Source organism: Arvicola amphibius, chromosome 1 (assembly GCF_903992535.2).
Source record: "Arvicola amphibius chromosome 1, mArvAmp1.2, whole genome shotgun sequence".
Lineage (NCBI taxonomy): Eukaryota > Metazoa > Chordata > Mammalia > Rodentia > Cricetidae > Arvicola > Arvicola amphibius.
This window is the reverse complement of record NC_052047.1, coordinates 85,812,109-85,827,516: the sequence shown is the minus strand read 5'-3', so window position 1 is coordinate 85,827,516 and position 15,408 is coordinate 85,812,109. Positions and strand designations below refer to the sequence as shown.

Below are 15,408 nucleotides of genomic sequence, written 5' to 3'. Positions count from 1 at the left end.
GCCCAGGTGTTTATGCCAGTTTTTCTTACATTGTTTGAAATTCACCCAGTTCACTGGGTGGTGACGCACACCTTTAATCCCAGCACTTGGGAGGCAGAAGCAAGCAGATTTCTCTAAGTTCAAAGCCAGTCTGGTCTACAGAGTGAGTTCCAGGACAGGCTCCATAGCTACTGAGAAAGCCTGTCTCAGAACACCTAATTCGCCAAAATGTATATCCCAAGTTCTTCCCCCATCACCACCACCCCATCTCAGAAACATATTTTTTTAATTCTTAATTTTGAGCTGACAAGATGGTTCAGAAGGTAAAGGCACCTGTTGAGTTCGATACCTGAGACCCACATGACAGAAAGACAGAATCATTTACTCCAGGTTGCTCTGACTTCTACATGTGTACATACACACACAATAAAATGTAAAAAGAAACTTAAGAGTATTAATTTTTCAAACTGTAGTCTTTTTAACAATAGCACCAGTGAGTTTGCTTAGAATGAAAATTCCTAGGCCCTATTGACCAATCTCTGGAATTTACCAGATTAGGCTCAGATTCCTGACACCCTTCTGTCCCAGCCTCCTGAATACTGGGATTACAGCCAGAAGCCACCATGCCTAGTTATGAATAAATCTTATATTTGTTATAAAGTTTAAAAACCACTACTGTGTTTGAAAGAAGATGGCCCTCATAGGGAGCGGCACTATTAGGAGGTGTGTCCTTGCTGGAAGAAGCTTGTCACTGTGGGGGTGGGCTTTGAGGTCTCCTGTGCTCAAGCTACTTCTAAGGATCAAGATGTGGGACTCTCAGCTCCTTCTCCAGCACCAGGTCTGCCTGCATGGCACCATGTCCCTCCATGATGAGAATGGGCTGAATCTCTGAAACTGTGAGCCAGTCCCACTTAAATGACTTTCTTATAAGAGTTTCCCCAGTCAAAGTGTCTCTTCACGGCAATAGAAACCTTACCCAAGACAACTATCTAAAAGAAGAAACTTCAAATTCAAAATTTCTCAAATTATGTACTTTTATCTAAATGTAATTTTTATCAACCTAACTTCTTAGACGGTGGGTGGCAACCACATCTGGCGTCACATAACTGAATGTGGTGGGGTTGCAAGAAAAAAAAACTGACACCAAAAATTAAATTAAAATCAACTGTGTAATAAATCTGTGGCACTTCTGGCCATGCTTGCTCATGTCCCATCATGCAACTGCACTGCAGCCTTATAATTCTGCACACACAGCACACACAGCATGCCCAGCTTTAGTTCTGCACACACGGCACACACAGCACACACAGCATGCCCAGCGTTAGTTCTGCACACACGGCACGGCATGCCCAGCATTAGTTCTGCACACATGGCACACACGGCATGCCCAGCGGTTAGTTCTGCACACATGGCACACACGGCATGCCCAGCGTTAGTTCTGCACACGTGGCACACACGGCATGCCCAGCTTTATTTCTGCACACACGGCATGCCCAGCCTTAGTTCTGCACACACGGCACACACAGCACACACAGCACACACGGCATGCCCAGCTTTATTTCTGCACACACGGCACACACAGCACACACAGCATGCCCAGCGGTTAGTTCTGCACACATGGCACACACGGCATGCCCAGCGTTAGTTCTGCACACGTGGCACACACGGCGTGCCCAGCGTTAGTTCTGCACACACGGCGTGCCTAGCGTTAGTTCTGCACGCACAGCACACACGGCATGCCCAGCGTTAGTTCTGCATGCACGGCACACACAGCACGCCCAGAACGGCCTCAAACTCCTCACCGTTCAGCTTTCACGCCGAGTGCTGAGATTCCAAGTGTGAGCCTCTCTCTCCAACTTACAATCCCATTTTGCCTATTTTTGTTTTAAAATTGGAAATTCCCAGCAAACATCTACTACACGGTCCGAGATGTACAAATGACCTTACCTCTCTCACAGACAGCTGTGGTGGGAAGGAAACCGATAAAACCACACTGGTGTGTTCAAACCCAGAGGCCTCAACCTTTTGGCACACCTAAAAGAGCATTACAAATATGTAAACTCCGAAGAATTGCTGAAATGTGGCTCCAATCATAGAGTTCCTCCCGGGAGATGATACTGCACAGCTTCCCAACACTCACTTAGCAGCTAGGGGCTGAGGCTCGGCTGCACTGCGCTGGCCCAGCATGTGCCAGGACAAACTCTAGTGCTGCCCGAAGCAAAGGCAAACCAACAAAAGTGACACATTTGAGTGGAGCGCTCTGCACAGACATCGTGAGAATAAGCACGTCTTAGTTCTCATCCTACAGAACTGGCAGTTTCAGGACATGTTGAATGTCAGGCAGTTCTTATTAATTTTGCCATATGTTGATATACTTTCAGAAGAGTTGGTCTTTTCTAATGAAGACAAGATTCCAGTGATTAACTGGTATAGACCAAGTTGAAATAAATGGTATGGTTCAGGACCGTTGGTCTAAGAGTCCTAGCTTTAAAGCTACGCTGTTTCTGACAACACCTATAATGAGATTGTTTACCTTCGTAATAAACTCTTTCTCACAGAATTCTTGAAGAACTCCTAAGCAAACATTGCACACACTCGAGTTTGAAGGCTCAGAAGCAATGCTTTCATCTTCCGTGGCAGAGATCCCCTCCTGTCCATTTCCACTCAAATTATCCGCCCCATCTTCTTGAAGACGAATTTTCTTCAATGGTGGGTTTGGAACTTCCAAAATTTTTTCAGTTTCAAGAAATTTTTGTAGATCATTGAACAACTCCTAAAAAGTTAAGAAAAAGCAGAAACATTTTAAAGTGGCTTTAAGATTCCTAAGATGAAGTGTAAAAGTCAGCAAGTTGTAGTAATGTGTCTTTTTGTTTTTAATTAGTAGTGAAGGACCTTCCCAAAATAACTACAAACCAGACTTGTACATTTGTTGATGGAGCCCTTTTTTTTATTTAAGATTAGGGTTTTAGCTTAAATGATTTGTGAAATTCTTTTGGAAAAGTATACACATATATAACAAACATTTGGTTAGTATATGGAATAAATGCATTAATAATAAATTAGTCATCAGTAATGCATGGATGGATGTTGCACACAAGGTCTGCCTACCGATGAGCACCATGATTAAAGGCGTGTACTGCCCCCTTACAATTGCTTTCCTGGATCCCACCCCTCTGGTCCCACTAGAAGACTCAGAGGCAGAGGGAGCAGATCCTTGTGAGTTCAAGCACCCAGGGCTACATAGTGAAGCACTGTCTCAAAGCAAGGTGTAGAGAGGATTATAACAGCACAGACTCATACAACACTTGTTTATATCAATTCAGGAGTATCCAATTTACGACAGCAGTGACTTTCTAGGAGATCTGTGATGATGCACTGCGATAGAAATATCTCTTACATTCTAAGAGCCTGGACCTCAGTCAAAGTTCACAGTGCACCTTGAAGTCACTTCAGACTGTTGTACTAGTATGTGCTCAGCCTGTCTGTTTAACCGACCTTTAAGGGAGCAACAACCAACCTTACTTGCCTGAGCCTTCCCACATAATCCTTTATAACCCAAGATAACATATAGCTATGATCTTAAATTATGTACTCTCCCATACCCTTGGCCCAAGAGCAATGCACATGTGTTTGCATGTGTACTATGATAATCATTTGCTAGAAACAGCAAATAGGCCAAAAGCAGCCTTATAAAATGAATATTCACCATAAATACTGAAAGCATTCAGCTATTGCCTGATAGGGTTTGCTACCTGGGTTAGCTGGAGTTGGAACTAACTCCTTGTAAAACTGCTAAATATTTCTGCAAAGTATTCTCATTCCTTCTCCATGTGATGATTTCTATGTTGTTTAATAAAAGAAATAACGAGATGGCTAAGTGCTGTAGGAGCTCCTTCAGCCAGTAGCCTTTAAGATGCCAGCCCACTTGGGCGTGGTCTCTTATACTATGAATACCAATATAAAGCGCACACTCTGGCTCTCTCTTCCAGCTGCTAGATGCGGTTCCTGTTCCCCATTCATGCAGAGGACTGTGATCTATGAGTCTACCCCTAAATAAATAACCCTTTATTATACTCGATTCTGAGATAGTGTGGGATTTCCTTTCAGCATCCATCTTTATCTGGTGCCCACGTGGATCCCAATGCCACGCCTACCAGGTGGACTGGTCTGAAAGGCCCACAGCCCGGAAGGTCTCCCATCCCTGCCCACCTGGCTTGATTTCACCTACTAAGCTGTTGTTGTTTGTTTTGTTTTGTTTTTGTTTTTGTTTTTGTTTTCAAAACCCAACCACAGCTAAATGCGGCAACTTGGAAATTTCCCAGGCTCGTGCATGCTTTCCCTCTCCACTGCTGCTTTCCCTGCCATGCGGCAACTTGTGCAACTTCTGATTTGTGCTTCCTGCTCGTAAGCTCCTTACACCGTATACGGAATTGATTCAACTGCTCTTAATTTGTCAAGCAAAGCATACTTGTCAGTATTTAACCAGGCACCAATGCAGGCACCAAAGCGGCACAGGACTGTTCAAGCTGCCACCCTTTGCGTTTCTTTGCCACACGGCCAAAACCATGAAACCTGCTGGCCAATAAAGATTATTATACTTCAACAGTTTACCTAAATCTCATAAGAAAGGTAACTATTTAATTAATAAATAAATCAATAAACTTGAAAGTCATTTAATGGCAGACAGTATTACCATCCAGGAATTTAATAAACTTTTTACTTATACTATGGATGGTATTCTGCAAGGCTTATATGGTTTTCCTGATACATCCATTTATTGAATATTGGGACTTAGTTTTCTTTTTTATATTATATCCGTAAGAAAATGGTTTAATAACAAAGTCAAGAATGAGGCACTTTTAGGAATGATACCGTCTTCACAGACTAATAATGAACAACTAGCTGACAGGATTAATATCATCAAAAATCAAAAGTTAGCTGAAAATAATAATACTATTGAAAAGGATAACATTAATTTGAAAAACAAAATCCAATCCATGTCAAAGGGTACTGAGAAATTATCTGAAAGAATTCATACTGTTGAATTTGACAATCAGAATCTGTTAAAAGATATGATAGGTTAGCAGATAGAGTATCTCTCCAGGAAGGCAATCTGCATGGTATCCAAATAATGTCCAAGGATGAGATGTTATCCTTAAAGGTAAAACTTCAAACCTTGGAATCACATGTTCAGAATGAGGATGAGAGGCTAGGTGCCTCTATGAAATCATTAGAAATATATACAGGCCGGGAGATTCAGGCTTTACAAAAGACAGTAGTAAACATATGATATGATTGATGGGGTTGAAGATTAATTAGATAGTCACAGTTACTGTCCTCTTATGATCTAGCCAAGCCATTTCTAATACAAGACTTAGACTCCTTAGAATAGAATGTTTATTAAAACATTAGGATATGTTCCTTGTTTAATATTGTTTATGCTGGTTGTAATTCTAAGTTTATACTTTATATCTGTTCCTAGTGTTCATTGTTTTGTATTGGGTTTGGAACTCTCTTATTTAAACAAAAGGGGGAGGTGCTGTGGGAGCTCCTTCAGCCAATAGCCTTTGGGATACCAGCCCACCTGGGCATGGTCTCTTATACTATAAATGCAGTTGTAAAGCGTGCACCTGCCCTCTTGCTTCTGACTGTTTCAGAATGATGAATTAATCTGTCACTAGAAGCTTGAGAAGTCTTATATCACTAGAGAATAAACATAATGTCTGACATATAGATGATACAATCACCATGCTGGTTTATTGGCCTGCCACTCTCCTAAGAGTATTTTATGTTTTTTTTTAAATGTATTCAATAAAACTTTGGAACAACTAGGACAAGAAAAAAATATATGATATGATTGAGGAAATTACCAGAGCTAATGAGAAGGGAAACAATTGGAAATAATATGCAAACAATTTCCTAAATATATAATTTACCATTACTTGGATGACATTCTGCTATCTGATTCAAATGTACATACTTTAGAAAGAATGTTTGAAGAAGTAAAGAAAGTTTTGCCTAAATGGAGATTACAAATTGCTTCTGAAAAAAAAATACAAAGAAGAGATTCTATCAATTACTTTGGTTATAAAATAAGTTTACAGAAAATTAGAACACAAAAGGCACAAATTAGGAAAGATAATTGCAGACTCTTAATGACTTTCAAAGATTGTTAGGAGAAATTTCCAGTCTATGACCCACTGATGGGATAACATCTGATCTAATAATTCATTTAAACAAAACCTTAGATGGTGACAAAGACTTAAATAGTCCCAGGGAATTAACAGCTGAAGCTAAAAAAAAATTGATTGTGGTTGAAGAGAAATTACAGGAGGCACATATGGATCAGGTGGGGTGGATCCAAATCTTAACTGCATTCTAATCATATTGCCTTCCAGAATTTCCCCTATAGGAATTTTAATTCAGAGGGAAGATATTATCTTAGAGTGGATCTTTTTACCACATAATCCAAGTAAAAAAAAATTAATAGCAATTGTCCCAAAAGTGATAGAATTAACCTTTTAAAGATAACTAATTGGATCCTTCCCCACATTGTACATGACACACCAATAACTGGAGCCTGTACATTCTACACTGATGCAAATAAATCAGGAAAGGCAGGTTACAAATCAGAAGATTTAAGTGATATGGAACAAAGCTCTTATAATTCTGCCCAAAAGGCAGAATTATTTGCTATTCTCATGGTACTAAGAGATTTTAAAGAACCTCTCAATATAATTACTGATTCGCAATATACAGAAAGAGTTGTCTTGCATATTGAAACTGCTGAATTTATACCAGATGATACAGAATTGACTTCATTATTCATATATAAGATTCATTATATCAAGATATAATCAGGAATAGGCTTTGTCCCATATACATAACACACATCCAATCCCATACAGGTTTGCCAGGTCCTCTAGCACAATGTGTTACTGAAATTGATTATTAATTGGAAATGTGCTGAAGGCCTGAGGATTTCATTAAAAAAAAAAAAACATTATGTCAGTAGCAAAGGTTTAAAGAAAGAGTTTCCTATTACATAGCAACAAGCTAAGGAGATTACAGAGAGATGTCCTACTTGCTCTTTCTATAACCAAACACCACTACCTGCAGGGAGTAACCCAAAGGGTACTCAAAGGAATGAAATCTGGCATATGGATGTGTACTACTTTGCAGATTTTAGAAAATTAAAATATGTACACCACACCACCGACACTTATTCAGATTTTCAATAAACAACTGTTTTGAGCTCAGAAAAGGCTAACTCAGTAATCACATATTTATTAGAAGTTATGGCCATCATGGGTATACCTGCAAAAATAAAAACAGATAATGGTCCAGCATATGTCTCTTAAAAAATGAAACAGTTTTTTGTTTATTATAATATAAAGCATATTACAGGTATACCAAACAATCCTGCAGGTCAGGCAGTTATAGAAAGATCAAATTGAACTATAAAGACTATGTTAAAGAAACAGAAAGGGATGGAAAATATTCCCAGAAATAGATTGCATAATGCTTTATTAACCTTGAATTTTCTTAACACTTATGAGAAAGAAAGCATCAGAGAGACATTGGATAACAGAAAAAAATTCTGAATTAAATCAGCTGGTATATTTCAAGGATGTGTACCTCACAATGGAAACCAGGAGATGTGCTATGTTGCAGAAGGGGTTTGGCTCTTTTTCCACAGGAAAAGAAAAGCTATGGATACCATTAAAATTAATAAAGATTCAGCTTGAAAGAGAGAAACATCTTGAGAAAGAGAAATGACAGCTCAACCATAGAGGTGACAACCATCCATACAGGTGGTATGGAAACCTCATAAGGGTTGGGACAGGGTTCTGTTCTTGTCTTTGCAGGAAAATACTCATCATCAAAAAGTCAAAAGACCCTGGACATCTAGATGCCTAAAGAGAAAAAGATAACTATCCAGATAGGCTCACCAGGCAAAGAGAATAATGACTTAGACAGGTCAGCTGAGGCTAAAAATCACTGAATGTGTGTGTGTGTGTGTGTGTGTGTGTGTGTGTGTGTGTGTGTATGCTGCCCACTAGAATACTAGCCATAACTCACTTAAAAAATCAAAGCTGGATTTGGAATTAGCCAATGGCTCTATCCTTCTCTAAATCCAAGCATACTGAAAAGAAAAACATCCGAGTTTCTGTCTCATGTCAGGAGCCATCAGATAAGTGACAGAAAAAAAGAAAGAATTTAGGAAAAATTTACTTTTCTCCATACCTATTTCCATCTCTACTGTATCTTTCATTGACTATAAGTCTATATAAACAATGTTTAAGTTTTCCACAATGAACAATGAATTTTCCTGCAGTAATCTTTGAAGTTTCCAGGAAGATGGAGCCCCATAAGGAGGACTCCATCTGGTTGCTATGACGTCATGATGCTGACAGAGCTACTCTAAGACTGTTTTTTGGTACCAGCTGCTCAAGATGGTTCCAACTTGGTTAATTGTTTTACAAGATTCTGGGCAGAACTTCAAATAGGAACCTCAGAAAAACCCTAACCGTATACTCAGAGACTATTTGTAGTTATACCAGACAGTAATCTTGGAACTTAACCACCATTTTACTTTCACAGGATCCCATAGAAAGAACATCGCCAACATGACAGCTGGAAGTAACTCTAGAAAATGACGTCCCCTCTCCTTACAAAGTCTGTCCTCAGGGTTAGGGACACCAATTAGAGGTTGATTATAATTGGTTTAGGGCTGGGGGTTGGGGTGGAATTTATGTAAGCTCAGGGATCTGTCTGGAAAAAAAAGAGGGAAATTGGATAGAATAATAGGTAGATTAGTGTGAGCTTACACTAATAATAATAGTGAGTAATAGAGTGAATACTTGTGAGCTATTATTTATAAACAATTTACTTTGGTATAAATTGATATTGATACAAATTTAAATTATATTGAATGTGCTCCTATATCTGTCTACAATATTTGTACACCTAGGCAAAGTTATTTTGTCATATTGTATGCTTGCATGCTTCTATCTCTGCTTAAGACATTTTGTATATTGATACAATTTTAGGATATATTTATCATATTGCACTATACATTTCTATCTCTGATCAAGATCCTTATATGTTGTTTACATTTTGAGGTCATTGTCCTCATTTGTTGCACAGTTGTTTAAAGATTGTTTAATATTCTAATATGAAGTCTTAGTCTTTAAGCTGTATAGGTATTAAGAATTATAGGTCAATAGTCATTCATGTTTGTCATACTTATAGACTAATCATGTTCTTTAGGTACATAGATACTGTATTTCACATAGATAGGTAATCTGCAACCACTTCAAAGAACTGTAGAATATGGCATTTAAATAACTTAAGGTTCTGTTGATGTGAGACACAATTGCTCCTGGCTACACTTATCTATTCCCAAGAGACTGTTGAGCACCAAAGACACTCCACTTGGAGCTTGTTTTCTTCTTGGCAAAACTGGCCTTTGGGCAAGAAACTGCCCATGCCTCAACTGCTGACAAAATGCATGATGTCCAGACAGGACAAGCAGGACACAAGAAAAAAAGACTGTCAAAACTTGCCAAGACGGGGTAAGATGGTTTTGAAAATTTCCTGCCTCTGAAAATGGTCTGTCAGTTACTCTAGGCCTCAGCTAAAGTTGGTTGCTCCAACGTTGCAAATAAGACTTTGGGTGATTACCCAGGTAGCCAGTTGTCTCTGTAATTAATGCACATTTTGGAAGATGCTTGATTGCACTTCCTCCTTACTCAAGTAATATTATTTCCCTTCTCGGGTCTTCGATGGGGTTGAAGACTAGATAGTCGTAGTTACTTTCCTCTCATGACTTGGCCAAGTTATTTCTAATATAAGACTAAGACTCCTTAGGATAGGATAATTATTGAAACATTTATCTATGTTTCTTGCTTGATATGATTTATGCTGGTTGTAATTCTAATTTTTATACTTGATATTTGTTCTTATTGTATATAGTTTTGTATTAGGTTTAGAACTCTCTTATTTAAACAAAAGGGGGAGGTGCTGTAGCGGCCAGTAGCCTTTAGGTTACCAACCCACATGGGTGTGGCCTCTTACACTATAAATGCCACAGTGTAAAGTGTGCCTACTCTCTCTTCCAGCTGCTGGATTTGGTTCCTGTTCCCTGTTCATAGAGAGGACTATGATCTGTGAGTCTACTCCAAAATAAATAACCCTTTATTATACTCAATCCTGAGCTTGTGTGGGATTTCTTTTTAGCGTCCATCTTCAGTTGAGTGGTTAAGAACATGTAGTGTTCTTCCAGAAGGACCACGTCAAGTGGCTCACTGCCGTGTAATTACAGCCCCAGGGGACCCAAGCCTCTGGCCCCTATAGGCACCCACACAGGTGGCATACACTCACACAGACACACTCATGATTAAAAATAAAATTTAAAAATGTGTTTAAAAAAAAATAAAAGAGCCAGGTGGTGGCAGCACATGCCTTTAATTCCAGGACTCAGGAGGCAGAGGCAGGCGGATCTCTGTAAGTTCGAGGCCAGCCTGGTCTACAAGAGCTAGTTCCAGGACAGGCACCAAAGCTACACAGAGAAACCCTGTCTTGAAAAACAAAAAATAAAATAAAATAAAAAGAGAACAAAGCCCTTTGTTAGGAACAGACACAAAGGGAAAGACAGATATAGGGATAAATTTACAAGACAGCCTTTGGGTAGGCACAGACTAGACTCACACACCAGAGATACGGAGACACAAGGAGAATGAAGGGGAGAATTCAAATCTGGGCTCCCTCTTGGTTTAAATAACACCAAGGAGAAGTACTTTGATTTCTGTCTTTAATGCAACACTGGTGACTGAATTTATTGTTAATCCACTTAATCCACACATCAATCAAATGCCTACTATATATGTAAATATTTTTCTGAAAGAATTTTGCAATCAATGAAGCTAAAACCCCAATCTTAAATAGAAAGGCTCAATCAACAAAGTTACAAGTCTGGTTTTTAGTTTCATTGGGAAGGTCATTCAACTATTAATTTAAAAAAAAATCAATTCTAATTATTAAAACATAAAAATATAAACTGGGATGGAGATGCAGCTTAGTGGTAGAATACCTGCTTAGCATGCATGAAGCCCTGGGTTCCAACTCCAACAGCAAAGAGACAGACAGACACATACACACACTGGAAAGTACAAGCTGATTTTCATCCTTGCTAAACTATTTAATGCCTCACAGCACAGCGTTAATGTGAAATCTCATCATTTAGAGGTTGAGCAAGTGAAGATAATTTTTTGAGACAACTTGTCAAAATATCTAGATTTGACAGTGCTAAAAATTGGCACCATAATTACAATCCATTTATATGCATTAAGTGAAAGAAGCCCTCTTATACGTTTTTGTCTAATTTCTGTCATTCCTTGTATTAGAATGTAAAAACAAGCCTCCCCTTGTAAACACCCCAAATACTTCTGCTATTCCCCCCACCTGAATGCTTGTGCTTCTTACACATCAGGTTTGACTGTTTAGTTATTGGATAAATCGTTTGAATTCAGTTAGATTATACTAACCTTAGAACATTTTCCATTCAAACATTAGCACTCCGATTTTCACCAAAAATTCACACATACAGGTATGCTATGACCCACACAATGGTAAAAATCCACACATACAGGTATGCTATGACCCACACAATGGTAAAAATTCACACATACAGGTATGCTATGACCCACACAATAGTAAAAATTCACACATACAGGTATGCTATGACCCACACAATGGTAAAAATCCACACATACAGGTATGCTATGACCCACACAATGGTAAAAATTCACACATACAGGTATGCTATGGCCCACACAATGGTAAAAATTCACACATACAGGTATGCTATGACCCACACAATGGTAAAAATTCACACATACAGGTATGCTATGACCCACACAATGGTAAAAATTCACACATACAGGTATGCTATGACCCACACAATGGTAAAAATTCACACATACAGGTATGCTATGACCCACACAATGGTAATTGCTACCTAACGTCTGTAACAAGAGAATGACATATATGTACATGTGTGCTCATGGATAGCTCTATATGACTGGAACAAAACAAAGCTTAAAACATTTTTTAAAAAGCCTTCAAATATTTTGTTTATATTTATTCAAAAGTACATTACAGGTCAAAGTTGCTGACAGTCTCTCTCTATAAAATGTATTTGAATCCAGTACTTATACACAGTGTGATGTGTGTGGGAAAAGTATATAAGACTACACAAAACTGGCTATAAGCTGAGCATGTACACACACAGCAACTATCACTGTGGATGTGCCACTTCTGGTTTCCAATTGCTTTCACATACTTAATAGATCATGTCCTTAAAATTCCGTGAGGTAGAGGTTATCACCATTCCCACGTACAGAGAAGTAAACGGAAGGTGAGCAGTGACGAACTGAGATTCAAATCCACATCTTGTAGCTCCAAATCCTAGGCTTTGGGTTCAGAGATACTGTTCAAGTCCTAGCTTGCTCATTTAATAGCTGTTTAACTTTGGGCAGGCTGCTTAACCTCTCTGTGTTTCAGTTGCTTCATCTGAAAATAGAGATAATCACAGCATGTACTCACAAAAGATTAAGTGAAAGCCTGACATGCAGAAACACTAGATGAACATTAGGATCTATTATTATTATTTCTAACAGCAGAAACAACATAATGATATAGAAAAACAATGTACACGATGATTTGTCTTTGAAAAGATCATCTTTGTTAGTATCAACCATTAGTCACAGGCATATTTTATACTCTGTGTGAAAATGTTCTACTCAATGTCACGGCTCTCTGTGTATTATTGTAAATGTAAAAAATTCTGTAAGTTTCTTGTGTTACTAGTATCAGAAATAATGATTATGCTAAGCACTTACTTTTAAAGACTTCCTGACCAGCCAGGTTGCACAGTGCTCCTGACAATGTGGACTGCAAGGCTGTGGACGGTGGGCCCTAGATTATACTGCCTGCCAACTCTGCATCTTACACCTTAATTTAAGTATGCTTCATGAGGCTCACAGGAGCACAAAGTCATCGAAGGACATCTGCTCAGAACATATCCCCTTCACTGAGTGAAGCAAGCGGTAGGCTGGGGACATGGATGGATCGGTGCCAGGATTCACTGGCACTTGTGAAGCCCTGGGTTCACTGGCCAGCACCAGAAGAATATATACATATATATAAGTGGTAATACACAACAAGGAAAATAACCAGGACAAGCAGCATGGCCTGCTGGGTAAAAGTACTTGGCACACAAGCCTTTTAACTTGCTTGATTTCCCAGGGTCTATGGTGGAAGGAGAGAACTAGCTTCCACATATACATCTCTCTCTCTCTCTCTCTCTCTCTCTCTCTCTCTCTCTCTCTCTCTCTCTCTCTCTCTCTCTCACACACACACACACACACACACACACTACTACCTTCCACATATACATCTGTGACACACACACATCATATTCATAAATATATGCATATTCATAAAAATAATAGACAAAAATTTATTTTAAAAAAGTAACCGAACTCATTTTCTACTAAAAGAAGAAATCAGGACTATGACCCTGCCCCTCCTGCTGCATAGTATTAATGTCAGGGAAGAAGCATCATCTTATGATATTTTGTTTAGATGCCCTTTGTGAAAAGTATACACAAGTAATGAATGTAGCAAAAACTTCTAACAAAGTTCCCTCTCTACATTAACTGTTATATGGTAATGCAATCAATCAGAAAGCAACTATATTCCTAATCAAATGTTTAAGGCAATTAACTGCAGTTCCAAAATGACCTTAGTAGGAATAGTTTCATTAATTCTCCTTGTTTGGTGGAGTTACGGACCACTGTGCTCAAAGCTAGTGACATTCATTCTAAACTAAAAAAGGTATCCTTGAACGTAAAAAGAAAATACCTTGGATGGGCGTTTGTAAGGTGCATGAAGATCCACACCACAGAATCTGAAGATACATCTGGGACAGGTACCAGAACTGAGCAACATCTGGGCCACATGCTTGTTTTCCTCAGTCAGTGGAAACATGCTGAATAATTCTAACTAGAAGAAAAAGAACGTGAACAGTTTTAATGATTTACTGCTACATACAAATATGCCCTTAAGAAGAAAAACCAGCTTTCTTTCAAAAAATTCTATTTTGTATTCAACAATACTTGTCATATCTATATTCTAAACTAGGAACTTGACTATGTGAGGATGTGAATTATAGGGGTCAGGCTCATTCTGCACATGACAGTACGAACTTTCCAATACCAGGCCTGGGGACCACTCCGTTACCTAGTAAACCTTTTGAGAAAGTGCTTAAAATATGATGACATACTTGTCTCTTAAAAAAAAAAAAATCACAACTGTGTGGTCAAGTACTTCTTCCACTATCTGAATCCCTTCCAGCAGCTCACTTAACCTGCTCATTTAATGTCAAGGAAAAGAGTCTGTGAGGAGCTGAAAAATAATTATGTAAAATGCATCCTCTGGCCAAGTGTAGTAGTCCACACTGGTAATTTCAGTACACAGGAGGCTGAAGCAAGCAGATCACCATGAATTCAAGACCAACCTGGGCTTAATAGGGGATCAAAGCCAGTCTGGGCTACAGATTAAGACTTTGGAGAGGAAGGGAGGAGTAGAGAGGGAGGGGGAGGGGAGAGGGTGTGGTAGGGAGGGAGAAACCCCTAATAGAGAAATGCTGTGGAATAATCTGTCTGTACACTGTGGAGATGTGTTGCTCTTATTGTTAATAAACTGGCCCATGGCTAGCAGGATTTTGGGGGCAGAGAGAATACTGGGGAGAAAAAGGGTAGAGTCAGAGGAGACACCATGAGACCCAGAGCGAGCAGGCTAGGAAGTACTGAGCCTTGGGGCAGCACATGGATTAATATGTGGTTATTTTATGGGTTAATTTAAGCTAGATAAAAACAAGCCTAAGCTATCAGCTAAGCATTTATAATTAATAGTAAGTCTCTGTGTGGTTATTTGGAAGTGGGCTGGTGGGACAGAAAAGCACACCTATAGAGAAACTTTAGTATTAGTTAACATGAAGCATTTGATTCAATACAGAATTAACCTTTAACTCAAAAAAGAAACAAATACGCCTTCCTTAAAAAAAAAAAAACAAGAACAAAAACCAAACAAAACGAAACAATAAGCTCTTTCAAAAGGCAGTGAAGGCTTTCAAAGGCACAGTGAAGCCTTACCTCTGGACTTAATTAACAATGTTCAAATTTAGGTTCTTCCTTTTGGCTTAAAGACTGAATGCTATTTCTCCATAGGTCACTAGAATAAAGGTATTGTGCAAAGCCTCTAAAAAGTTCCCAAACTTGTTGAGAATTGCCAAACCTCCTGCCCTACGTGATTTGATGGCGTCTCAAGCAACTCAAACAAACGAAACCCTCGTGAGTGTGT

General features: G+C 38.9%; 1 protein-coding gene across 2 annotated transcripts in view; it reads right to left on the bottom strand.

Moving 5' to 3' along the window:
• Positions 1-15,408, bottom strand: part of Pus10 (pseudouridine synthase 10) — a 67,716-nt gene that overhangs the window by 50,587 nt on the left and 1,721 nt on the right. Inside the window, exons 2-4 of one of the 2 annotated variants that reach the window (XM_038322874.1) lie at positions 13,909-14,049; positions 2,513-2,752; positions 1,927-2,013 (exon numbers count right to left, since the gene is read on the bottom strand). In XM_038322874.1, coding sequence (XP_038178802.1) covers positions 1,927-2,013; positions 2,513-2,752; positions 13,909-14,034 — 453 coding nt within the window. In that variant the 5' untranslated portion in view covers positions 14,035-14,049. The remainder of the gene's footprint in view (positions 1-1,926; positions 2,014-2,512; positions 2,753-13,908; positions 14,050-15,408) is intronic. The other variant, XM_038322883.1, reaches the window with a different exon arrangement.